At 50.6% G+C, this 25,574-nt stretch overlaps 2 protein-coding genes across 6 annotated transcripts; one reads left to right on the top strand and one right to left on the bottom strand.

Moving 5' to 3' along the window:
* Nucleotides 1-465: 465 nt before the first annotated feature.
* On the bottom strand, nucleotides 466-7,228 carry TST (thiosulfate sulfurtransferase). Its single transcript, XM_080938839.1, has 2 exons — nucleotides 6,495-7,228; nucleotides 466-932 (listed from the first exon to the last, which is right to left on the bottom strand). The coding sequence occupies exons 1-2, from the start codon at nucleotides 7,087-7,089 to the stop codon at nucleotides 634-636; spliced, it is 894 nt and encodes a 297-aa protein (XP_080794965.1). The 5' UTR covers nucleotides 7,090-7,228; the 3' UTR covers nucleotides 466-633.
* A 367-nt stretch (nucleotides 7,229-7,595) lies between these two features.
* Nucleotides 7,596-14,782, top strand: MPST (mercaptopyruvate sulfurtransferase). 5 transcript variants are annotated; one of them, XM_080939699.1, is made up of 5 exons: nucleotides 8,065-8,188; nucleotides 9,246-9,379; nucleotides 9,604-9,729; nucleotides 11,324-11,945; nucleotides 14,197-14,782. In XM_080939699.1, the coding sequence occupies exons 4-5, from the start codon at nucleotides 11,351-11,353 to the stop codon at nucleotides 14,493-14,495; spliced, it is 894 nt and encodes a 297-aa protein (XP_080795825.1). In that variant the 5' UTR covers nucleotides 8,065-8,188; nucleotides 9,246-9,379; nucleotides 9,604-9,729; nucleotides 11,324-11,350; the 3' UTR covers nucleotides 14,496-14,782. The 5 variants fall into 5 exon arrangements, with proteins under 5 accessions (XP_080795826.1, XP_080795824.1, XP_080795825.1 ...); XM_080939698.1 differs by lacking the exons at nucleotides 8,065-8,188; nucleotides 9,604-9,729 and adding an exon at nucleotides 7,597-8,044; XM_080939697.1 differs by lacking the exon at nucleotides 9,604-9,729.
* The last annotated feature ends 10,792 nt before the right edge of the window (nucleotides 14,783-25,574 follow it).

Raw genomic sequence — 25,574 nt, 5'->3', positions numbered from 1 at the left:
AGGGATGCAGCTCCTGTGAATTGTCCCCCATTGGTGGGGATGCTCCCTGCTTCTGAGTTATTGTTTCTAAGTGACCCCTCACCCATGCTGCCCCCCTGAGTAACTCCAATAAAAACTTCTTGATTCAACAAATTGGACGTGGGGTTGAGACACGCCACCCCCTCCCCCCCCCCAAAAAAAAGCAGATCTGGAGGAAATGTTTCAATTCTGAAACATAGTTCAAATTCTGTCTCTTAACCATTGTTGCTTTGGTGTGAGTTCCCTTTCTGGGGTAAATAGGTGTGTGTGTGTGTGTGTGTGTGTGTGTGTTTATTTTAGGGAAAATCTCCCACATAATACAGGAGAGGGCAGCCAGCCAGGTGCCTTGTCAAGGACCATGTATGACAATGTTGTCGTCTGGGTGGCTTTCAAGGCTGACGAAGGTAGGGGGCCAGTATGGAACCCAGGGCAAGGGGGCAGACACACTACTGAGAAAAGGCACTTTATTCCAGTGTAGAAGGAGAGAGGCACCAAGAACAATTCTAAAATCCTATCCACCTCTATTGCCTAAGAGGTGAACCCAGAGCAGGTCACACCAGCCTCACGGAAGGGAACTGGCTGGACTTGGTGGGCAGAAGAGGAGGCTGCACTCACTCAGGCCTTCCCACTCTTCCCCTGGGACACACGGGTTTCCGGGGGTGCCCTGCGGAACCACTCTGACCAGGAGCCATCGTAAACAGCCACATCGGGTTTGCCACAGAGGTAGGCAGCCAGGGCGATGTGGCAGGCAGTGACCCCTTTGCGGCATGTGGCAATGATTGGCTGCGAGAGGTCCACCTTCCTGTCCTGAAATATGGCGCGCAGCTCCTCTGGGCTCTTCTCGAAGCCGTCTTCTGTCAGGAAGTTCATGAAGGGCATGTTGACTGAGCCACGGATGTGGCCCGAGTCCAGTCCTGGGCAGTAGTAGAGAACACGGATTAGGGGAGGCATGGGGGTGGGGACTCGAGGACCTAGGGACCCATAAAAGTAACGTCTTTGCTCTCTTGGCAACTCAATTTCTTGCCTGTTCTTCTTGTTGTCAACACTCAAACTATAAGACCCAAGCCTGGAGCCTCTGTCTCACATCTGTCTTGATGGAAGGATGTTCTCAGTCATTTCTTGAGAGGACATCTGCATGCATTGCAGACCCTCCTAGTTTGCCCCCTAACCTCTGGGTATTACCTCTGCGCTTGATACCCCAGTTTTTCTCACCGGTGAAGTGGGCTCAGTAGTACACCCCTGTGTCCCCGGATTACCGGGGAAAGCGGGGGAGATGAATTCACATAGAAGCTATTCGTTTTGCTCCGGCCGGGGACTTGGCAGAGAGGAACTCTGTGGGCTACTCTGGGCAGCTGTTTGCAAGAGAACCGAAGCTGGCTTAGCTTCCTGAGTCATTAAATAAGCTCTCCTTGTGAATGTGTTTTACAAGCGAAAATGCTGAGGTGTGCTCACAGGAAATGGCTCAGCTAACAACACAAAGAACCCAGTCTTGGTGTTCCTGTGAGGCACGCAGTTGTGAAAACAGGAGGGGAGTCTCATATCAGATACCTGTTCAAATCCCATCTCAGCCACTTTGCTACACTGATTTTCGGCCACCTCTGCCCCTCAGTTTCCCTGTGGAGAGCGAATGCTCCTGGGTGAGGACAAATGACAATGTTGAATCTGAATGACGCCTGTCCCCATGCTGTGGCCCCTCCACACACCTCTGAAGGTTAAGTATGAGCATAGCAGAGGTGAGGCAGGCTAGGGTCCTTTCTAGAACACACCCAGTAAGGCTTTGGAAAAGTCTGTGTAGGAGGTAACTCACAGCCCCTATATGCTGGAGGCCGAGGCAGGAGAATCCATAGTTTGAGGCCAGCCTGGTCTATTTAGTGAGTTACAGGTTAGTCCAGGCTATTGAATGAGACCTCATTTGAAAAACATCAAGCCAATAAAAGAGAAAACAGCAAAGATGGGTCGTGCCTGGCACCCAAAGGACTCATGTTTTATCAGCTCCTGCACACTTAGCCACTTCTCTCTTCCTTGGGCACCTGCACCTCTCCACAGTCAGCACTGAGAGTGAAGCCCATGCCAGAACTGTCTCTGTCTCTTCAGGTTCTCCAAATCCCACCAACCCATTAAACTTGGACCACAGGGCAAGACAGAAACAGCATGGTGGGCACAGTAGGAAGGGGAGGGAGGGACTTACAGTGGATACTTGTTGGATCAGTGCAGTAAGGTGACAACCCCCTCATCCCAAAGAACATTCTAGAATCACTAGCACAAAGAGTACTCTGACCGAGCACATGTCCCTTCTTGCAAAAGACAGTGACATCTAGACACGTCTTCCTGCTGTGACCTGAAACAGCTATGTGTAACCCTCAGTTAGGAGCAGCTGGCCTATAATATTAACTGTCAGGGTACAGCAGTTTCCTGCAGATCACTTGCACGGAGCCTCTAACTGCTGTTTTCCTCTTATCGGCGACACACCAACTTCGTTGTTGCCTTGAGTCTATAGAAGGAGGCCTTGTCTGAGTAGAGATTTGACTTTTAACAACAGGGATGGAACTAGGGATGCTGGAAGCCTTGGTCACAGCCCGAGGAGGTAGGAAGGCCCAGGGCCCATATATTTGTCTGTTGGTGTGTGGGAGGGGGGTTAAGGAACACACCCATATAGATGTGCCCTTGAATGTCAGAGGACCACCTAGACTGATGTTCTTCGATGGCCCATGTCCCTGGAACTTGCTGTTTTAGTAATGCTGGCTGCAGTGAGACCCAGAGACCTGCCTGTCTCTGCCACCCCAGTGCTGGGGTCCTGAACATCAGTCACTAAGTTGATTCAGAGGAACTAATTCGGGTCCTCATGGTCACAAGATGTAGTGGCCGTTCCTGGTTGTCACCTTTACTATATCTGGAATGAATACCATCCAGAACTGGAAGGCTCACCTGTGATCCTGACCTTGAGGCTGGAGATACAAGTGTCTGACCTGGATCTTGTCATGGAGATCCTGAGGCATAGTGGCTATGAATCCCTGGAGACTAAGGCAAGGAGATCTCTGAGTTCTAGGTTATCTGGGACAATGCAAGTCCCAAATCCAGGCGTGTTGGTGCATGCTTTAATTTGGGACACACCTTCTGCTGGAGACCTACATAAAGACATTGGAAGAAGGATGACTCTCCTCTTCCTGCCTACATTGTGGGACTGAGCAACTGCTAGATCCTTGGACTCCCATTCACAGCTGCTACTGACCATCGTTGTGGAGTTGGACTCCAGACTGTAAGTCACCAACAAATGCCCTTGCTATATAGAGACTACCCATAATTTCTGTGACTCCAGAGAACCCTGACTGATACACAAGGCAAGCAGTTTTCTCACTGAGACACCTTTACACTAACAGAAGCCACCGCCTTTGTGCAGAGGGAGAGCCAGGGAACCCATGGGCCCATGCCAGAGAACTCTGGAACACTGCCAACCAGAGGAAGGGCTGGCAGCTAGAAGCAGGCTTCCTACCATACTTCTTCCCTCTGCAGCCAGCACTCCAAAAGTGGGTTCTCTAGAGAACTCTATCTCCCTCGTTCCTCACAGACCTAAAGAGACTTTACTCTTAGCTCTAATGGGGGTTACAGGCTAAGAAAGATCTGGTAAGTTCCCCCCAGGGACCCATAACAGAGGCATTCTAAATGAAATCAGACTCCAAACCTTGTGTTCTTTTAGTCACTCTGAGCTCCCCAGGAAAATAAGGCTGAGGCAAAGTACTGCTGGGATGACTAATTGTGTTCCTCAATGGCTTAGAAGCCTAGGAATTTGTGTTCCAGTTTTGGCTGAGGAGGCTCATTCAAGTCAGTAGGCATGCTAAGATCCCTTAGGCCACAGATGGTCATGGCTGTTGGACGCCAGATAAACCTATTTGGACCGTTCTAGATTTCATAGCAATGATAGGGAATCCAATCCAGAAGGAACCTGGCTGTGGCCCAGGAGGCAGGGCCATAGGCAGAGGGGTTCCTTGCTCTCACAAAGCGACAATGTGAGTGGTGACCTCTCCTCCCTCAGTCCTCATGTTTGCTCCGGCTCGCTCCACCCTCCACAGCAGCCTTAGGCAAGCCTCACTTTGGGGCCTGCAGCCCTGAGTAGAATGAGGCCAGACCCTCCACAAGACCACGCAAGATTCCAAAAGTGATTGCATCCAGGGGTCTGCAAATAAAAGTACTCAGCGTGGACCTTCCCTCCCTCCTCATCCTCACCCATCCCTAGGTGGGATAGCAGGGGTCACAGGTATCAAGACTCAACAACTGAGAAACTAGTGACACCAGGTCCAAATTTTATAGAATTCCCATTTTATAGACGAGAAAACTGAGGCTTGGAGAAGGGAGACTGGCAAAGCCCCTAGAGACCCCTGAATTCTAAGGTTCCTCTCCTCTCTATGATTCTTCCTACTTACTCTGGGTGCCGAGTCTGACTTATATAGTTACCTCTGTCTTTGTTTGCTAGTGTTCCTTCCACTGGTTACACACAGCTGCACCTGAATATTCTTTTATTCTGCATGCTTACTTAGGGCTCTGGAAGGCACATGAAGGCCTGAGGGACAGGCGATTGCCCCCAGAAGGCAAGAAGTAGCCACGGGGTCTCCGAAAACCTGATTTTTCATTCCTGCCATAGGCAGTACCTTCAGGAACACTTCGTCAAGGCCTCCCCATACCCCATGCTTTATATCTGGACTGCTGAACCCACAAGAACCTCCCTGAATCCATCCCACAGAGCAGACCATGACCTTCGTGGTGTGTATTTGTGTCCAGCAAATCCTCTTACAGAATGGGGCAAGTAGCCCATCCCCTCCCTGTCTATTTGGCCCTGGACTTTGCTCAGGTGCCTTCTCCTTCAAAGAGCCTCTGGAGCAAAAGCCATGTGCTGTGTGTGACAGGGCTGGGGACCTCCATTTGTTTATGAACAACCAGGAAACGCAAAGTCAAGCAAGTGGTTGGGCTGAACCCTCCACATAGAAGTGGCTGAGCTGGACAGGCTCGCTGACACTCCAGGGCAATCAGGAAATGCAGAAAGAGTCACAGAGAAGAGAAGGACTTTAGCACTCAGGCAGCCTGTGTCGCCTCTCCAAGCCCCAGTTTTCCTCATCTGTAAAATGATGGGACGCTATGTCTGGGCCCCGTTATCTCTCATTTCTTGGTTTGCTTTCCAGTCTGCTGAGAAAGCTCATCGGTCCGCTTGACTCTCCCTCCCCCTTACCCCCTCACCCCAGTTTAAGTTCCAAGAAGAAAAGAGGCTTTGAGCCAAGACCAGGAGGGACTGCAGGCATTCCATGTCCAGAGTCTCTGGAAAGTGCCTAACGGGCATGCATCTTTCTCTCCTGACCTTCCCAGAGCCAAGCAGGCGGGGGAAATCAAAGGCCTGGAGAGAAAGAGAGACTGGAGCAGTGCCAACCTCTGCCAACTCCGTATGTGGCCTTGTGGCCTTGATCTGCTCCTGCCTGTGTGTGGAGGCCCCCCTCTGTCTCGTGGGATGATAATTTCGTGTAAAAACAATGTTGCGGACAGAAAGGAAGAAACATTTTGCAACAAGTTAGGCAAAATGGTATCCTAGAGTTACATCCTGTAAGGTGGGGCACTTACTGGTTAAAAAGAGGAAGAGAGAGGTGTGAGGTGGACCACCAGTCCTGTGCAAGACTTGGGATTGCCTCTGGTCAGGTGCCTGCTTCTACAAGGCAGCATTTCATCTCCTGAGATTTTTCCTCACTCCTAAGCTATACAGACTCCTTCAAGCTTCCCCACACATACAAAAGGGGACCCAAGGTCCAATTTTCTGGGAATGCCTGGCACAGGAGGCTCCCCTGAACCCTAGGAAGTGGTGGCGGGATTGAATGGGTTTGGATTTGGATTTAGAACCCCGGTTTAAAACAAAATGGTACGGGGTTCAAATCCAGATTCTGCCACTTAACTGACCAAGTAACAATATCCTAGTGTCTTGTCTGAGTTAGGAATGCCGCCCCTATCAATATCTCTGGTACAAGCTGACAGCTGCTCTAACAGCTCCAGGGACAGGCTGCAGCTACTTGTTGAGGTTATGAACCGAGGCACCTTTGGCAGACGCTAATCAGGATCCCAGAAGAGCTCAGGGAAGAACCGTGTTGGTGTTTGAAAGCGTCCCTGGGCTCTAGAGGGCATGAAGATATCTGTAGACCTCTGTGCAGGCAGAACATCCTTTGGTACATCTACTGCATGGGGCAGAGCTAGTGCCTGGAAGTAGACCATGAATGGACAGGCCACCAATCACTTAATGGGGGTCGCTTCTTAGCACCCACCTATGGGGCACACAGGGCCCTCGTGTGCGATGCAAAAGCCTTTAGAGTTAGTTGTCCCTCCCATTTTACAGATGTAAAGACAATTCTACCTGGAGGGACTGAGGGTCCCAGCTGCTTTGATTCCCCATTTTTTTTTTGTTGTTGTTGTTGTTGTACAATCCTCCCAGGGGGCACAGGGACACCTACCTACTGCATCAGGCTCCGGTTGTGTGCCCAAGTACCGTCCTTGGGCCCGAGAATCCACCAGCTGGAACCTTTTAGACTGGAGGTTCTCCAGGACCTGCTCATAAGTCTTGAGCAGGGAGCGGTTCAGGGTGGCTTTGAAAACGGCTGGCTCTGGCCGCGAGGGTTCAGATGTCACCGGGTGGCCCTCCTTCAGCCAGTTCCGGAAGCCACCATTGAGCACTGACACCGTACGGTGGCCAAACACACGAAACATCCACCACACTCTGGGTGCATAGAAGCTGCCCAGGTCGTCTCCATCGTACACCACTACGTGTGTGTCGTTGCTTATGCCCAGGTTGCCCACGTAGTCTCCAAAGTGGGCCTCACTGGGCAGCATCATCTCATAAGGCGAAGTTGTGTCCCGGCATTCCTCTATATCAAAGAAGGATGCGCCAGGCACGTGCCGATCCTGGTACTCTTTGCGTGCCTGGCGGGTCCCCGGTGAGTACCATGACGCGTCCAACACCCGAAGGTTGGGTCCCAGCTTGCCGGACCGGATGGATTCCGCCAGCCACTTAGTGGAGACCAGCGCCCGGTAGAGCACTTGATGAACCATAGTGTCAGCTCTGCGTGTCACCTGGCGCGGGTGGGAACCAGGAAAGAGACAGGCCTGTGAGAACTGAGTGCGGTGGGCGGGGCCCAGGAGGAGGGGCTGTTGTCCCCACTACAGTTTCCCAGCGTGCAATGCTAACCACACTCAGAGCCAGACTCACAGTGAGAAAGGCTGGCACATTCCCTAGGGAAAGCCTGCTCTACCCCTCCCACTGCACCGGCGCCTTCCCTTTCTGGTGCCTAGGAGGGCAGGTGGGCGTGGCCAAGAGCTTCGCAACATTCCTATAGCAGCAGCTGGTGGGAGGGGCTGGCTCAGGAAACTGCAAGAATGGGAAAAACAAACACAAGTCCTAGAAGGAGAAGATGACCCTTGGGCCAGGGCCATCTTCTCCTTCCTTCTTTCCTTCGCCTGTCCAGGGCGCACTGACTACTCGCCAGCCTTCTGCTTTCGTTTCCTGCAGCCTGAGTTCTCTGGCTTCTAGAATGCCCAATTCCGGTGAAAGGTCTCTAGGCACCCTGCCCTGCTTTCGCCACTAGGACCCTGTAAGAGGCCCCATCCTGGGAGGCTCGCTGCACTCAATCGCCCCAGTAGCTGCGTTGGCACTCGCCCTTGCGCTCCGGAGAAGCTGGCGGGTTCAAACCAGGAGCCGGGAGGGTTCCCAAGTGGCCCGCACCATTGTACCGCCTCTCATAGGGGTGAAGAGAGGCACCTCTCTCGTACACAGTCGGGAATCTGAACAGCTTCTGCGGCTTCGCAAGGGAATCCTGTTTTCCCCTTCCGGTATAATACTTTTCATATTCAAAAGGGGCTACTGGAGGCCCGAGGTGACCCTGAGGCAGTGCGCAACCCAGCTTCATGGCGCGTGCGTCCCCTTAGTCCGGGGAATGGAAAGTGCAACGGCTCCGAGTGGCCCCGGCAGTGGGACGTGCCCAAGTCTCCTCCCTTCGGCTGGCCGCAGGTTGGTGGCGGAAGGAGGGGGACCTCTGAGGGCGCGGGGAGGGGGTGACATGGCGGAACCGGGAAGCGGGGAACGCGAAACCCTGGTATTTGCTGCCCAAAGCATCCTATTTGCTTTTCTATGTGAGAGGGTGCCTTCTCCGAGGTGCATGGCGTGGTACCACGAGGGAGTGGAGGAGGGGATGCAGTCTATGAGAAGAGTTTCCAGGGCGCCCCTAATTTGCCTTACGTGGGGGGGGTCGGAAGTCCACGGCTGCTTTTGACCGCCAATGGGTTGAGGTGGGGTAAGAGACAGGTGGGTAGTAGTGGCTGGGTGAGGTTTGGAATGACCTGATGCCTCCTGGGAAAATAGGAGGGCCCGAGAGAATAAACAAAGCAATTCAGAGGGGCTGTGGTGAGGAGACCCAGCGTGCCCCATGAGGAGAAAGTAGCAGAACGCACTGGAAGTAACGTGTATCAGGCCCTCTTTGCCGAGTGTCTTAACGACCCTGAGGAATTGAGCTGAAACTTCTCCCAACAGGAGAAACTAGTACAGCCACGAGGTGTCAGGGCACGTAGTGGAGAAGGGACTAATTTCTCATCTGAAGCCCAAAGTGGTGGGAGCTGCCTCGGTTTACCTGTCTGTCCTTGATGCCTTATGATGATGGTGGTGGTGATAGTGATGAAGATTAATAGTCTTGGCCTTCAGTTTTTACCACTTCATTGTAAATTTATTATAAATGCCAATAAGCAATATATCTGGGAATAAGAGCATGGCTCTTGCAAACCGGCTGTACACCACCTCTCTAGTCTATTCTGTTCCCCTGGAAGGTTTTTCTCTTGGACTCCCCTCCCTGTTTTTTGAACATCGATTCTGCCCTGAAATACTGTCATGGCATGTTGCAAAAATTCAAACACTGCTTAGCATTTCCCTAGCATACTCTGAGCCTTGAGTGTGACAGTAGAAAAGAGAATGGACCAGGAGAGTCCAGGTGGAGAGATGCTCTTCGGTGCTTGCCCGCCCCCTGCATGGGTGGGGCATATAAGCTCATACTAGCTTAGGATGGCCTGGGGCTATTCTATATGTCCTGGATGGACCTCCAGAGAGCCAGTCTCCCCTGGGATCCTGTCCCTCCAAGCACAAAGAAACCTAGTTGCTTTCTCATTTCTGCCCCTCGTGGGCACCCATAGCCTAGCCTCTCTGATCCTCTTCTGCTCTCCAGGGTTCTTCATGATAACTGTCAATCAAGCTGGGAGGGTAGTGACCTCAGACCTCTGAAATCCCACCCCCTGGAAGTCTAAGACAGGACAACTGTGGGTTCAAGATCCATTAGGAGAGAAAAGGAAGAAATAACAGGTTTGCGTCCAACTTCCCCAAAATGATCGTTCAAAGAAGCTGTTTATAGGGTAACTGGTAGGTGGGTTTTGGAGTCAGGCATGGTGGTATAGGCTTGTAACCCCCCTACTGTGGGAGCTGAACAGGAAAGGGATGGTTTCCAGTTCCTGGATAGAGAGTGATATTCTGGAGGGAGGGGTTGTGCTGAGAAGATGGTTCCTTTGATTAAATGGTCGCCTTGACAGCACATCACCCTGAGTTGGATCCCCAGAGTCTTCTTAAACAACACAAGGCAATGCTGTATGCCTGTAATCCCAGCACTGGGGAAGGAGAGACAGGTAGATCCCTGAGCTCTTGACCAGCCAGCCAAGGTGAGTTCCAGGCCATGGGAAGCCCTCCCCCGCCCCATCTCAAAAATGATATAAAATTAAAATGGCTGATGCCTGAGGTCCCATCTGACATCTGAGATTGTTTCATGCCCCACTCTACCCCTGCATATACAAACACACACACACAGAGTATACAACGCATGACCCAGGAACCCTCACATGCCCACATGAATGGCCTATACCATGTCATCTGTGATCTCTGACTCCTAAACCAGAGCTGGGGAGGCAAACTTCCCAAGAATGATGGCAGTAAAGGGGCTCCTGTGTCCTGAAAGGATTGTCCCACCTGTCACCTTGCCCTCTGTGCATCCCGACTCTCACATCCTACCTACTATATCACAAACACTAGTGTCAGTCCTTAGCAGGAGTCCATGTCTAACTGTTTTTTGTTGTTGTTGTTTTGGTTTGGTTTTTGAGGCAGCATTTCACTGTGTAGGCTATCCTGGAACTCTCTCTGTAAACCAGGCTAGCCTCAAACTCACATAGTTCTGGTGCTGGGACAAAAGGTGTGTGCCACCAGTGCCTGGCTTGCTCCTTATTCTTATCCCCTAGGTTACAGAAGTATGTCTCCGCCTTCTCTCTCCTCTCTTCTCTCTCCGGGCTGAGAGAGAGGCCTCAGTGTTCACACTAAACTCCAGAATGCCTCACTCACACTGTTGGCTTAAGCTGCTCTGGGTCCTACCAAAGTCAAGGGTTCTTAATGTGTGCCCCCCACCCCACCCAACACAGGGCCTCGGCCAGTGATCCTAGCGTACCTCCACTTAGTACCTTGGCTTCTGTTGTTTGTTTGGGTCTCTTGCTGTTCTTTTGGCTTTTTGTTTGATTCATTGATTGATTCGTTGATTAATTTTGTTTATTTTGTTTTGAGACGGTCTTGCTAAGTAGTCCAGGCTGGTCTAGAATTTCCTAGGTAGACTAGGCTGGCCCTGACCTCTGTTCCTCCTGCCTCTTGAGTTCTGGTATTATAGGAGGCACAGCCTCCCAACTCGGGTAGTTGAAGGCTTATCAAGGAGCATAAGTGGATTTGCGGGGGTTGGGGGGGGGGAGGCGACAGCACCAAACCTCCTAAGGGTGTTCCTTCAGCTGGGGAGAGGCTGCTCTGTCAAGTGTTGTAATAAACAGGGATTAAATGGCACTGGGCGAAGGGTGAATTGTGGCGACTGTTCCCGTTGGACTCCTACACCAGCTCAGTGAATGGGTGGATCTGATTGGCTATGAGGCTGGGCTGCATCTTAGAGAAGGGCTGAAAATTTGGTCTTATTTGGTTTACCTAAGGGCTAATTGAGCCTGGCCCTGGCCCTACCCTACTTTGTGGAGCAAGGAATAGAGTGAGGAACACGCACCACCCTCTCCCCACGGTCATAACATAACTTAAAGGTGCTCATTATTCAAAGCCTGGCAGGGGGCTCCCTGGGTGATAAAGGCAGAGCCTGGCTTCACCAGGGCCCTGTCTGCTTTCCTGGACTCTGCTCTGCCAGTGCGCAGGCTCCGCCTCCGCCGATTAGCACAAATGCCCTAGCCGCACTCCCTGAAGACAGGCCAGTCTCTCCATTCTGGTATCTTCTCTGTCTTGCAGCCCCGCAATCCGAGCATCCCCTAGGCCATGGCTGCCCCGCAGCTTTTCCGAGCTCTCGTGTCTGCGCAGTGGGTGGCGGAGGCTCTGAAGTCCCCGCGCGCCTCTCAGCCGCTGAAATTACTGGACGCGTCCTGGTACCTACCTAAGCTGGGCCGCGATGCGCGACGCGAGTTTGAGGAGCGCCACATCCCGGGCGCCGCCTTCTTTGACATCGATCGTTGCAGCGACCACACGTCGCCTTACGACCACATGCTGCCTAGCGCCACGCAGTTCGCCGACTACGCGGGCAGCTTGGGAGTGAGCGCCGCCACACACGTCGTGGTCTATGACGGCAGCGACCAGGGACTCTATTCCGCTCCGCGGGTCTGGTGGATGTTCCGTGCCTTCGGCCACCACTCTGTGTCTTTGCTGGACGGCGGCTTCCGCCACTGGCTGAGCCAGAACCTGCCAGTCAGCTCCGGCAAAAGCCACTCCGAACCTGCGGAGTTCTGTGCGCAGCTCAATCCCTCCTTCATCAAGAACCACGAGGACATCCTAGAGAACTTGGAGTCCCGGCGCTTCCAGGTAGTGGACGCCCGCGCAGCTGGCCGTTTCCAAGGCACCCAGCCGGAACCCCGAGATGGTAACGCGCTGGGGAAAACAGGCAGATGGGGATGTGGGGACAGGCTGGTGTGTGCTCCGGGACACTGTCTAGCCTTGTGCTGGCCTTTCATTCATACAGAGCAAGGGAGAAGGGTTGGCTGCTGAGTGCCTCTCCCTTCCTTCTTATAGTGGAGACCACAATACTACCTCATCTTTTTGGAATTTTGGGCTGAGGTTACCGAAGGACCTTGAGAATCCAGGGTACCCGGAGCACGACAGCCCACTAAGTGTAATACCGAGCATGTGTACGGCCACCACAAAATAGCAGAAGGCAGCCCCCACCAACTTTAGGAAGGAACCAAACTTGGCCCTGATGATGTCTAGCCTGCAGCTCCTGAGTTGATGGGGTACCAGACGCCTGCAACTGCTGCCTGAGTAATATTAAGAGATTGGATGGCTGGCTCAAAATAGTTGGTGCCCTAGGTGAGGGCTGAGCCGGCTGCCAATGGCCTGGGCTTCTCCAGGCAAAGCCCTGTGTAATATGGGAAGGGATCCCACAAAGCAGGCTGGCCTATAGCCATGCTGGAGTGAGCCAAACCTCCAAAGAGCTAAGAGGAGCCAGCCTTCAGTACCTTCAGTACCTGCAGATGCAACACTCCAGTGTTTAAGCAACCTCAGAAAACATTTATTTTCCCTTCCTTTCCCTGTCATTATTCCTGAATGACACAGTGTAACTGCATAGCATTTTACAAAGGTAATGAGCATCCTAAGAGATCTAGAGATGGGTGTGGCACCACAGGGCTGTAATCCCAGCATTTGGAGGCTGAGACAGGTAGATCACCAGTTTGAGGCCAGCCTGGGCTACATAGTAATTCCCAAGTCAGCCTGAACTAGAGAGTGAGAGATCCTGTCTCAAAACTCAAAAAGCAGAGGCCCTAGGGAGGATCTGAAGATGAGTTCAGTTAGGAGGGTGCGTGTTGATTACGTGACAGGACACCATTTCATGTGGTTTGGTATTGTGGGGGCCCAGACACCAATTCTCCTGAACATATGGACCCTTGCTTCCAAGCATGGGTAAAGTGACAGTCCCCTTAATCCACACTTCTCTGGCCTTGATGGGTCTTCATCCCGCTAATCAGACTGCTATTTGGGTTTTTTTTTTTTTTTTTTTTTTGGACAGTCTCATGTAGCCCCAATTGGCTTCAAACTCACTTTGTCACTGTGTCACTTAGGGTGACTTTAAATTTCTGATTCTCCTTCACTTGCCAAGTGGCGGACTTACAGACAGAGATCCCCCAGAAAATATGTGTCTGAGGCACTGAGGGTGAAAGCCAGGGCTTCGTGCATATTAGGCAAGCACTCTGCTAACTGAGCCACACCCTCAGCATAGAGACTTTTATGAATGAAGTTTAATTTCCCCTGTGACCAGAAGTCCAAAGCCTTCTTCCAGGTACCTTGAGGCTTTTCTGCCCCTCTACCTTCCTATTGTCTGAGCCTTGGTCGCCATGACGCTTTGTGCTTCCCTCTGGGGTTCCTGGGTTCTTCCTGCCTGCCCTGCACTCAGTCCCACTATCAGGACCCCTGACTGGTGGCTTCACCCTGGGAGAAGACCCCACCCTCCATAGGCACCTGAGGCTTGCTTCATGGCAGTGCAGACTCTGGGGTGGTTACAACTTTCCCTACTCACAGCTAGCTAGCACATGCTAGACTTTGTGCCTTATTCTTCTGGGGTGGGGGTGACAGACATTTCCTTCCCATAGAATTTGGGGGGTATTAAAGGAGAAAATGCTGCTGAGGGTCTCTAGGCACTGTCCTGCCCAACACGTGTTCAGCCATGTCAGCTGTTTATCTTACTATTTTCACACTGTAGCCCTAGGGTATTTTTTTCACACACTGGCAACGTATCTGATTAGTGCCTGCCCGGCTGCCCTCTATGCCATCCATCTCTAGGCCTCCAAGTGCCCCGAGTCCTAACTGGACAGAGGTCACATGTATTACTCAGCCGCCCCTCAAGGTTCATGGCCAGGAAGCCCAGGGTGTTGTGGAGCTCTGGCAGAGTCTAGTTCTTGGGTTCAAACTCTAGCCAGCAATTAGCTGGGCGCAGTGACTTTGGGTGTTCCTTGGCTTGAGGTTGAGCCGTCTGTGTGGGGGCGGTGCCTAGCTCTGGTGGCTGGAAGATAAGCCATTGGACCCACATATGGCATTCTGCGGTGGTGGGAGACTTGATACCACAAATACCACTGACACTAGACATCACTCATGCCACCCTTCCACGTGTCCCCTCTGTGCAGGCATCGAACCTGGCCACATCCCTGGCTCAGTCAATATCCCGTTCACTGAATTCATGACCAAAGAAGGTCTGGAGAAGAGCCCAGAGGAGATCCGGTGCTTGTTCCAGGAGAAGAAGGTGGACCTGTCTAAGCCCTTGGTAGCCACATGCGGCTCCGGTGTCACAGCCTGCCACGTGGCCCTGGGGGCCTTCCTCTGTGGCAAACCCGATGTGCCCATCTATGACGGCTCCTGGGTGGAGTGGTACATGCGTGCCCAGCCGGAGCATGTCATCTCTGAGGGCCGAGGGAAGACCCAGTGAAGACAGGCAGGACACAGTGCAGCTTAGGTGACACCTGACCATTGTAGTGTCAGCCTGGTCACTCTGACCCCTGGCCCTGCTTTGCCAAGAGTTCTCAGACAACTCAGGTGGTGCTTAGGGTGATATCCCAGAGACCAGGGATTCCAGTGGCTCATGGACACTCAGTGGTGGTAGCCAAGAAGGTTGTAGGCAGTAAGAGGGTACCCAGGGGAGGGAGGGAAGCCAGACAGCAGAACAAGCTTGCACGATGTAGGTGCTAAGCTGGGGCCCATCTAGCTTGTTTCATTGTCGGGAAATAAAACATCAAACACAAAACCTTTGTGGTTGTGAGAATGTCTCGGTGTAATGAGGAGCCAGGGATTCCTGCACAAGGAATGACAAGGGGTTGCTAGAGGGGGGGGAGGTCTCCCAGCCTGGGAGAAACATTGTTGCCTTCGAGTGAATCAGGGGCCTCAGAGACTTGTCCCCAGATACCATGGCAAATTATCAGCTGCCTATAATCCTGGAGTTTCCATCTGGCTTTCTGAGCTCTTTGTTTTCATCTCATTTGAGTGCACGCGCACACATGTGGTTTATGTATTGGCACGGGTGTTGAGATCAGAGGACAGCCTCTGCTGTTCTTCCTCAAACACTATCCACATTGTTTTAGAGATGGGGCCTCTCACTGGTCACTCACCAAGTAGGCTAGACTGGCTTGGCCACACATCCCCAGGGATTTGGTTCCATCTCCACAGGACAGAACGGACAGCACCTCACCGCCATGTGTCACATGGGTTTATATGCACTCTGAGGATGTTCCTCAAACCCTGTACTGACTGAGCTGTCTCCTCAGCCCTGCCTCTGGATGACATCAGGTGAGGTTAACTGTGACTTATCTGGGCCCCACAAGGAGCCTTCTACATGCAGACGAACAACACAGATCCTTTCTGAGAAAGATGCGTCCAGCCTGAGAAAAGAAGGGAGGCTGTTCCAACCTTGCCAGTCTTCTGAGGAAGAGCTGAATCCAGTGGCCTGGGAGGAGAATATGGCCTTAAACTCTGGGAGCTTTCCCTCAAAGCTTTTCTCTGAACTCATGCTGGGAAATTAAAAATATATATATATATTTTAATGGAGCCAGTGGGATGACACAGAGGGTGAAGGTTCGTCACAAAACCTCATGACTCCTGACTTTAATCCCTGGCATTCTATGGGTGAACTTGGGGCTTTGAGTCTTTCTGCTCCAGAGATTCAGCTACCTATTGTCTTAGAAGAGAGGCTCCATGCACTGCTGGCTGTATTTATCCTGGCAGAAGACTAGAAAGTTCTCCTTGATCCATCAGCACCTGGGTCACCCTTCCCTGACTTTTTTGTCTTATTCTAGGAGTGCAGGGAATTGAACCCAGGACCTTATACCTGTACTACTAAAGCAAGCCACCGACCTTTCTCCCCATCTTTTCCCTGAATGCCCTCCCAGAGGCACGAGATAGCATGTCAGCTGTTACTACAGCTTGGAAGTGACATTGCTTGTTTTTAATCTGGGAATAAACCGGAGCCAGACGGTACCTAACCACGGTGCACTTCAGCAGAGCACAGATCTAGGCCGGGTCCTACTCTGAGCTCCCTTCTACATCCACGGGAGAGGGAGGAGCCAACAGCAGGGTTTCTAGCTACCAGCAAGAGCTCTGATGGAAGTCCCTGTCCCCACTCTATAAAGTGGGAAGCCAGGGCCTCTTCAGAAGAGGGGACTAGGCCAGAGCCATGGGAGGATGCTTCCTCTTTGGTCTAGGGCTTCTCAATCTTGCACCACCAGCTTCAAGCCGAACAACTCTGCTCTGAGAGCATCCTGTATCCATGGGACATTAAGTAGTGTTTGGGGCACTGCCCACTGGATGTCAGCTGATGTCCGACTAAGTCACTCCAAGGAGGAAACACTACCCCACAGCAGTCAGGCACAGTATAGACAGAGACACCCTCAGCCCCTTAGCTGATGCGAAGTCCCCCAGTTTCACATCTAGTTCCTGACTGAGCTCCCTCCCTCCTGGGTTCAGGCAAGCCTTTCTTTTGCTCTCTGGAGGTGTTTGTTCTGGGAGAGCCTTATGCCTACCCTCCTGACAGGGGTGGGGTGGGGGTTGCCTGGCCAATGACTGACCTGAAGCAGAGACTCGCAGGCTTTGATTTCTGTATCTTTTAAGTTGGCCTCTTTCCTTAAGCAGTAAGAGAGATAAACAAACATAATCTACAGAGATGAGACATTTCAGCCTGATGCTAGACACATCAAACACTGCTAGTGTTTGGGTTGTTGTTTTCCACTTTTTATTTATTTATTATTTACTCATTTTGTATTTTCACATTTCCATACCATCCCTCTGTGTGTGGTGTGTGTGTTTGTGTGTGTCCTCAGAAATGTTCATGTAAAATTAGAAGACAACTTTTGGTACTCAGTGCTCACCTTCCTAGTCCTGGAGACCGAACTCAGGTCACCCAACTTGGCTGCAAGCCCCTGTTCCTACTGAGCCATCTTGCCAGTCCCCACAGTGTTATTTTTAGGGTGTTTTTAGTAGTTAGTGTTAGGAAAAAGATAAAGAGTGCAGGACTATGGTCTCTGGAGGTGTGGTGAGGTGTGGGGGCAAGGGTGATGCCTCTGGCAGATCCATGTTGAGGTGTCCCTTCCCCCTGAGGGACCAGTCACATGAGGGTATAATATAGAGTTTATTCAGGGGATGGGGAGGGAAGTTAAGAGGGTAGTAGGGGCAGAGAGAGAGAAGAGGAGAAGAGAAGTAGAGCCAGCCATGAGCACATGGGGGAGGGGAGAGTGGATAGAGGAGGGACAAAGGGGTAAGAGAGTAAGAAAGAACAAGAGAGTGAGGAGGGGGCAAGCAGCCCCTTTTATAGTGAGGCGGAGCATACCTGGCTGTTGCCAGGTAACTGTGGGGTGGGGTTTACAGAATCCCAACCATTAGGCATGTTAAGTTTTCTCTGGCATTGGGAGAGAGAAAATAATGAATACAAGGATGATGTCCTTGCTTCAAGAGCTCCTTGATTTCCAGAGAGTTAAGAGCACTGTCAACTGATCTGCTGTATACGAAGCGAAGGAAGATGGAGAGATCTGCCTCAGCATGCACAGCTACCCTGGGAGGAGCCAAAGGGCAGATGAACCTGCAGTGCTGGGGGGTGGGGCGGGGCCTCTCAGGGCCCGGGTCTCTTAAGAGCAGCCTACCTTCAGTGTTTTGTTTCTGCTTTTCAGATTTAGAGACCAAGAGAACAGAAGCGTGTGCGCTAGCACGCGTGTGCCTTGGCAGTGTTGACACAGCTCTTAGGAGGGCTGGAGTGGTGGGTTTTCAACCAGAGACTCTGGACCCCAGCCCAAACTCCAGCTCAGCAAAAATGGCTGGTCCAGCTAAGGTTTTCTGTCCTAGGAAAGTCTGTGACAATCAAAACAGATACAGAGGAAACCTGAGCTTAGCCGGTGTTTCCCAGCGATGACCCAGGGCCCCCGCCCCTGAGCTCTGCCCTGCCTATGAGCCAGGACCACCTCCACACTCTGCCTTGCTTCCTGTTAGGCTGAACCCCCAGAAAAATTGAATGCCCACTGCAGGACCCACCTCAGCCTGCATGCTCCCCCCACCTCCACTCTGTGAAAGCAAGAAAGAAACTTGCAACACCAGCAGTGACCAGAGTTTTGTCTACTTGACAAATATTTGCTGAGCACCCCCACCGCGCTGAAGCCTTTCCCAGCCCGCTCTAACCAGCTGCATCAGAATGTTCCAATTCACTGGACCATTGCCATTAAGGGTCATGGTTCAAAGCACCCACTGACCAGAGATTAGCCTAGGGCCTGGCACTGTGAAGTTGGCCTTGCCCAGGAGCTGTCTTCCTGGGCCTCAACCTTCCTTCTGAGAAATGGAGGCAAGAGTCCTTCCAGGCACAGGGGAGCCTTGGCAACTGCTCAAAGCAGCTTAGCCAGTGAGCACAGGGGAGACTGGAGTCACCAAGGGATCAAGCTGTCCAAGGGAAAGGAAGCTTTAGTATTTTAAGCATCAAGACCTTTGGCCAGCAGTGATGACACACACCTTTAATCCCAGAACTCAGGAGGCAGAGGCATTCCAGAACAGCCTGGTCTACTGAGTAAGTTCCAGAACAGCCAGGGCCACACACAGTAACCCTGTTGATAGATAGATAGATAGATAGATAGATAGATAGATAGATAGATAGATAATAAAATAACCAGTTACTGGTCAAGTTTGGTACATGCCTGTCATTTCCAGGGGCTGGAGCAGAAGAACGGTGAATTTCAGGCCAGCTGAGGACAAACAAAAATTAAAATCTGAAAGACAGAAGAAAAGATTTTTTTTTTCTTTTCTTTTCAGGTAATATGACTTGAAGTACCACAGAATACTAAGAATGAGAGTTACCTGAACAATAAATCAGTCCTCTATAACGTTAACAAATGCAAATCAGTATTCTGTAGACAGTCAAACATTAGAGGACAACAAGGAGAAAATAACCTGAGTTCAGTGGCAATAAACTTATTAGCTGGTATTAGTGTGTGGCAGGTGTAGTGGGCATGGTGGACTTGGTTGCAAACTGTAGTCCCAGCACTTAGAAAGCTGAGGCAGGAAGACGGTTTGAAGCCAGAGTCAGCTGCATAGCAAGACCTTGTTTAACTTATACTTTTAATATTAAAAATTTAATTTCTGTATATGCCATATCTGTGCAGGAGCCCCTTGGAGGACAGAAGGGGATGTTGGGTCCCAGGGTGCTAGGGCTGGAAAGTGAGCCAGGGTCCTCTGGAAGAGTAGTGAGTGCTCTTAAGTACTAAGCTGTCTCTCTAACCCCAAGACAGACAGACAGACAGATGGGCAGACAAAAAGATGCCAGTTAGATGGCTCATCATGTAAAAACACTTGCTGCATAAGCTTGACCCCCCCACACAAATATTACTACTACTACTACTGTATAATATAATATATAATAATATATTATATAATAATATATATTATAATATATATAAATAATATAAAATATAATATATAATATAATATATAATAATAATAACAACAACAACAAACTCTTTTTAAAGGGGAGATAAGAACAGGAGGTAAACAATGCCTCAAAACTTCAAAATGAAGTCTAAAACAGTGTTAAGTGAGAAAAAGAAAGTGGCAAAGACCACGGGCACTACAGTCCCCACTGTACAAGAAAACCAAGTAAGAGTCATGGACCTTATTCCTGTCAAATGTCAGAATAACTCAGAAGGGAACCCGGTTGACCACCAGCTGGGATGTGCAGAAACATCTGGATGGATGGGATGCTAGGGGAGGCACTTTCCTATTCTGCTGCTTGTAGATTTGACATGCAAAACCAAACCAAACAAAAATCATCAATCAACCAATCAACGGGTCAATCAATCAACAGCGATAAGGGGAACAGAACACAGCACTATAAGCAGCAAGCTGACACAGCTGTAATTCAGATAGAGACCTCCAATGAGGTCCGAGGAGAAGGAGCATTCCGTTCTCCAGCACCAGCCCATCCTGCCAATACTTGATGTGGTATGTGGCTGTCAGGACTGTGTGTCTTCAGACAAAAAGACAAAACAAGGCAGGAACCAGAATTTTCTTTGCTAGAGAGAGGAAACAGGTGGCGGGAGAATGAACTCACCATGCTGGTCAGAGTTGGGAGTGTCAGGTTCTGAGGGGAAGGAGAAGGAGAGATGTGCACATACATGTGCTTGTATGTGCATGAATGCATACAGTCGTGGGTGTGTGCAGGGGTCTGTGTGCAACCACATGTGAGACCAGCTACGTGAGTCTCCCTCCTAACTCTTGCACTGTTCACTAAGAGCGAACGGGGATAATGACCGCAGTGTGGTGAACCTGCGCAGGCATGCGCTTAAACTGCATTATCCATGCAAAGAGCCTGGTCGCTGCCGGAGTGGAGAGAAAGGATAGCTAACGGGGTGTGGGAGTGTGAGGTGTGGGGGTGTGGGTATGGGGGCATAGGGGTGTGGGGGTGTTGGGTATGGGGGCATGGGGGATGTTGGGTGTGGGGGTGTGGGTATGGGGGTATAAGGGTGTGGGGGTGTTGGGTATGGGGGCATGGGGGGTGTTGGGTGTGGGGGTGTGGGTATGGGGTATAGGGGTGTGGGGGTGTGAGGATGTAGGGGTATGAGGGTGTAAGGGTAGTGGAGGTGATTGTGATGGGGATCTCGGCAGAAATAGCAATGGTGGTAATGGCGGAATATGGTTTTGGTGGGGATGACGTCAGAGTTGACTTGATGCCACAGAGCATTGCTCTAAAACACTCCTGTCCTTTAGCTTCATGCCTTGTGTATTTTATGATACTTTTAAAAAAGATTAAGCATTAATTCACTTAATATCCTCTTTCCCTTTCTTTTGGCGTGTTTGTTTGTTCTTTAGGGGTCTCACACAGCCCGGGCAACACTGTCCTCAGACTCTCTATTTAGCTGGCATGTGACTTTTTAGTCTCTGGTTCTGCCTTCCGAATGCTGGGATTACAGTCAGGGGCCACGCCTGCCTGATGCGGTGCTAGAGATGGAATCCAGGGCTTCGTGGACGATAGGCAAGCACTCCGCCAACTGATTCACATTTCCAGCCCCCAAATCTATTAAAGACAAAAAGATGCAGAAGCCATGAAGATGTTTCCATGAATCAAATCTTAGTTTGAGTATAAACTTAGCAGTCGTGACATATTACAACCCAAAGAATAGAGACTCTAATAATCTGTATTAATGCCACTTAGTATCTGTATTAATTAATAACCCATATTTTGTGCATTAGTATCTTTGTTAATTAATAGTCTGTGCTGATATTCACTAGTTAACTGGTTGATTAAATTTTAACTACAGCAGCAGTGGTGGAGTTACAAAATCAAAGCTTGGCCGTCCACACAGTGGATTATTTTGCACAGAAATAATCAATGAGTACTGAGATTCGGGATGAGAGAGATTAGCTGGAGGAGAAGAGAGCCAACATGTCTGCTCCTGTCTCAACAGATGATTCATTCTGAAAGAAGAGAGCACATTGCTCAGAATACACCTACGTTCACCACCTCGCCAAGCATGGGGTGCCCAGAAGGACCCAGCCAACAACCCACGGCAAACCTCACTGTGAGAGAGAGGATCAGGCAAAGCCACCGTGAAGGGCCTGCTACATAGATCACCTTCAGGCTTCAAAACCACAAGACAGAGGAACAGCCGACTGACAGACAGGCTGAACATGGTGCGGAAGACCTATACTTCCAGCATGCATGGGGCTGAGGCAAGAGGATCTTGACTTCCAGGCCAGCCTGGGCTACACAGTTAGGGGTGAGGTTAGGCACAGGGCAGGGGACCGATAGACCAAGTACATGGTGTCTTGGCTGCAAAAATCTTTTTTTTTTTTTTTTTTTGGTTTTGCGTGGGTTTTCTTTAGTCAGGACATTAGGTGGGAGTTTGAGGAAATCTAGAGAGATTACAGAAGTGTATCAGGCTTAGCTCCATTCTCCCCAGGATCCTCTGTTGATCCTGTAATGTGGTCAAGGGGGCAGTACCCTAGAATTAGAGACCTTTGCTGAGTTTAGGAGGAAGAAGCCATTGACTGCAGCTTGTTTCTTTTTTGTTTGTTTATCTTTAGCATTTAGAGATTGGGGGGGGGTGATTTTTGTGATGTTTCTTTAAGCCTGAAGATAAAACGGCTTTCGGTTATGTTTTGTTTTGTTTTGTTTTTTGTTGTTGCTGCTCTTCGGTTTTTGTTTGTGGTGTGGTGTTGGTGGTGGTTCATGTAGCTTTTTTTATTGTGTCTCCACTGGGGCTGCTAACCAGATCCACATTCTGAAAGCAAGGTGCAGAGACCACCTAAAATGTTCTCACAGTACAAGTGGTTAAGGATTCAGCCTGGAACCCCAGCCCAGAGACAAACGGACAAAGCCCCAGAACATCTGGAGGACTAACAGCCTTTACAGGCTGCTGCTGTGATCTGGTCAAAGAGGCTTCCTGCAGACCTGGGCTGGACGCTGTTTCCTGGATACCACAGGCTCATAGAGTGGGGACTGGGGGAAGGTTGGAAAAGCCAGCAGGCCAAAGAGGTCAGAAGAGATGCTGGGGAGGGTGCAGACTTGTCCACAGGCATTCCTGGAACAAGCTAAGGATATGGGGGAATGAATTCTTCAAGGAAGCTTTGTAAGCCAGGGCTGCACTTTGGGTGAGACCTAGTGCTTCCCAGCCTTCCTAATGCTGTGACCCTCATGTTGTGGCAACCCTCTCCAACCATTAAATTATTTTTGTGGTAACTCCATAATAGTAATTTTATTACAATATGAATCATAATGAAAATATTTGTGTTTTCCCATGGTCTTGGGCAACCCATGAGAAAGGGTTGTTAGACACCCCCTTGAGAGGCCCAGACCCACAGGTTAAGAACCCCTGCTCTATACCATTGATCCTTGAACAGTATCCAAGGGCCAATCAGAGGAGGGCCTTCCCTAGAAGGGTATTGCACTGTGAACCACTCCCAGTAGTGAGGGCTCCAAAGAACACCCCTCCACCACTACCCACAACTACCCACCAGAAAACAAAACTAGCCAGCTTGAGTCACGAGTTCTGACCACAAGAAAGTCCCACCAGAAGAGGCTCTGGGCAAAGGAAGCCTTCTCTGCCCTTCATTTCTTCTGTTTGAACCTTTAGCTGACCGCAGGAGCTGACTTGGTAGCCGGAGGTCACAGGTGAGTCTGGGACCAGGACCGAGCAGGCAGGACTTTCCCTCTGCCACCAGCCACCAGCCACTGCTGCTATCTGGGCTAGAATTAAAGGGATCACTTCACCGTGTGCCTGGAGGGCGTGGCCAGAGCTGGGATTCAGAGGGACACATGCTGTGACACTGGTAACCAAGTCGCAGGTCCCAGACTCTGTCCACGCACACAGGAGCCCTGCTTCTGAAAACCCAACCGCCTAGAACAAAGCGGAACTGCAACAGGCAGACTGGTTGGTCAGTGTAGCTTCCTTCTCGGGACAGAGGAGTCTGATGAGCGCCCCCTGTTGGCTGAAGGTAGCAGCTCCCAGGCCCAGGCGGTCTGATGGGCGCCCGGCTACTGCAGCCTCACCAGATATGTCTCTGAGAAATGTGAGCACACCAGCTTTCCTTCTTTCCTCCCTCCCTCCCTCCTCCCTCCATCCGTCTTTCCTTCCTTCTTCCCCTGCCTCCTTTCTTTCTCTTTTGAAACAGGGTTTCTTTTCCTGCCCGTCCTGAAACTAGCTGGCCTCGAACTCACAGAGATCCTCTTGCTTTCTGCCTTTCGAGTGCTGGGATTAAAGGCGTGTGGCACCATGCCTGGCCTCAGACTGCCCTTTCACAACGGAAGTGGAGTTGTGCAAGCTTCCCATGAGTGGGAGACAGTTATGGATGCTTCCTGTGAGCTCAAGAGGAGGGCAGAGAACTCACCTAAGTAGTTAATTAATCTATCCACCTACCTCTATCTATCTATCTATCTATCTATCTATCTATCTATCTATCTATCTATCTATCTCCCTACCCACTCACCTACCCATCATATATCTATGTGTCTGTCTATCTATCTGTCTGTCTCAGCAACCCAGTCTGATCTCAAACTTCCTATGCAGTCAGAATAACCTTAACTCCCCATCTTCCTACCTCACCTCCCAAGTTGTAGAATTACAGGTGTGCACACTCCCACCCTGGTGTAGGCTTAGATTTCTCAAGGCCTACTTTTAATAAGGGTTCTCAAACGCTTCAACCCCCCTCCCTCTTCTAGCCCACAGTCCAAAGGTAGACGAGAAGAGATGGTAAATGGGACACGGGGATGTGGACCTGTTTAAAAGTAGTTCCTTGGGGGCAATTCCAATCTCTGTTTGTCAGAATATCAGCAGTCCAGTTCAGTGTCAGGATAGCAAGCACAAATCAGCAGCCGCAGCACAATCCAGCAGAAACCACCAGGCTTCTGCCAGACGGGCACAAATCAGAGCAACCAGAACCAGCGGGACACCAGGAGAAGTTCCCTGCCATACCCCTCTCAACAAAGCAAAGATCAGGGACGGCTCAAGACCAATGCAAGCTCTGGGTCACTGTCTGATGAGTCTCAGTTAGACTTGCCACAGACATCATGTGTCCTCCCACAGGTCTTGCCTGAGCAAGACACAGGCAGAAACTTCCTGGGCTTTCTCCAAAACCAAATGCCTTTTCCTGAGACAGGCTTGGTGAATATGTGCTAAAATTCTAAAACATGCTAGGTAAAAAAAAAAACAAAAAAACAAAAAAACATGGTGACACAGTTGTTAGGAACACTTAGACCTGTGAGTCTGTTCTCCCCACACATCCAGAATGTTGCTTTTACCGAGGCTCAGTACACTAGTTGTTCAGTGATGGGAACCAACATTCGATACCTGTAAGAACACTGGGAACCTGGAAAGTGTAATAACATGATAGCCAGCTTATTACAAAAAAAAAAGTGTAGAGTGAGGTCTGACGAGGCTACAGACCTAGCTAACTAGATGTCACGAGCAGAGGATCACGGGACAGGTTTGGACTGGACTTCTGAAGCTTGTTGCTTGGTAAGAATAGTGCCTGTGGCCAGGCAGCCACGCATGCGTTCTCTGACCCATTCTCTCCTCAGGTAACACAAGGATACGCAGCAGAGCCCGCCCCCAAGCGGGGGTGGAACTGAATGTGAATTGAGGAGCCAAACAAGGACTTGAAGCTAACTGTTCTGACATTCTGAACTCAGAGGTGGGGAGAACGGAATGATTGACAGCTTCGTCCTAGAGCTGCCAACAGAGATGATGTAAGCCGCTCAAGTTGGGCGTACTTCTGAACCGAGAAGGTTCAAAACGGGACAGCCCACGAAGGATGTGCCCAGATGAGAACCCAGCGATACAGTGACCAGAGGGTCACTTTAAGCAATAGCAGCCACTCTGTCCTGGAGCGTTTAGGGGATGGCCTCTCTTCCTGCTTTTCTTTCCAACCCTAGCAGGGAGTGTGGCTGGTTGGATGGTTCAGTTAGTGAAGCAGCCTTTGGCTCAAGCACCAGTCTTGATAGACTAGCCGGCTGGCTTCATAAAAGCCCGCAGTCCCTGGCCTCTGTGTAGGA

The sequence above is a fragment of the Micromys minutus genome (assembly GCF_963924665.1).
Source record: "Micromys minutus genome assembly, chromosome: 27".
Lineage (NCBI taxonomy): Eukaryota > Metazoa > Chordata > Mammalia > Rodentia > Muridae > Micromys > Micromys minutus.
The sequence above is the reverse complement of the archived record's forward strand: the minus strand, read 5'-3'. Positions and strand labels throughout refer to the sequence as shown.

Bases quoted from the DNA above. Each gene is read 5' to 3' on its own strand.
- TST (XM_080938839.1), bottom strand. From the start codon at position 7,089: ATGGTTCATCAAGTGCTCTACCGGGCGCTGGTCTCCACTAAGTGGCTG. The intron at 933-6,494 runs GTAGGTGTCCCT...ACTACTGCCCAG, and splicing joins ACCGGAGCCTGATGCAGTAG to GACTGGACTCGGGCCACATC.
- MPST (XM_080939700.1), top strand. From the start codon at position 11,351: ATGGCTGCCCCGCAGCTTTTCCGAGCTCTCGTGTCTGCGCAGTGGGTG. The intron at 11,946-14,196 runs GTAACGCGCTGG...CCCTCTGTGCAG, and splicing joins CCAGCCGGAACCCCGAGATG to GCATCGAACCTGGCCACATC.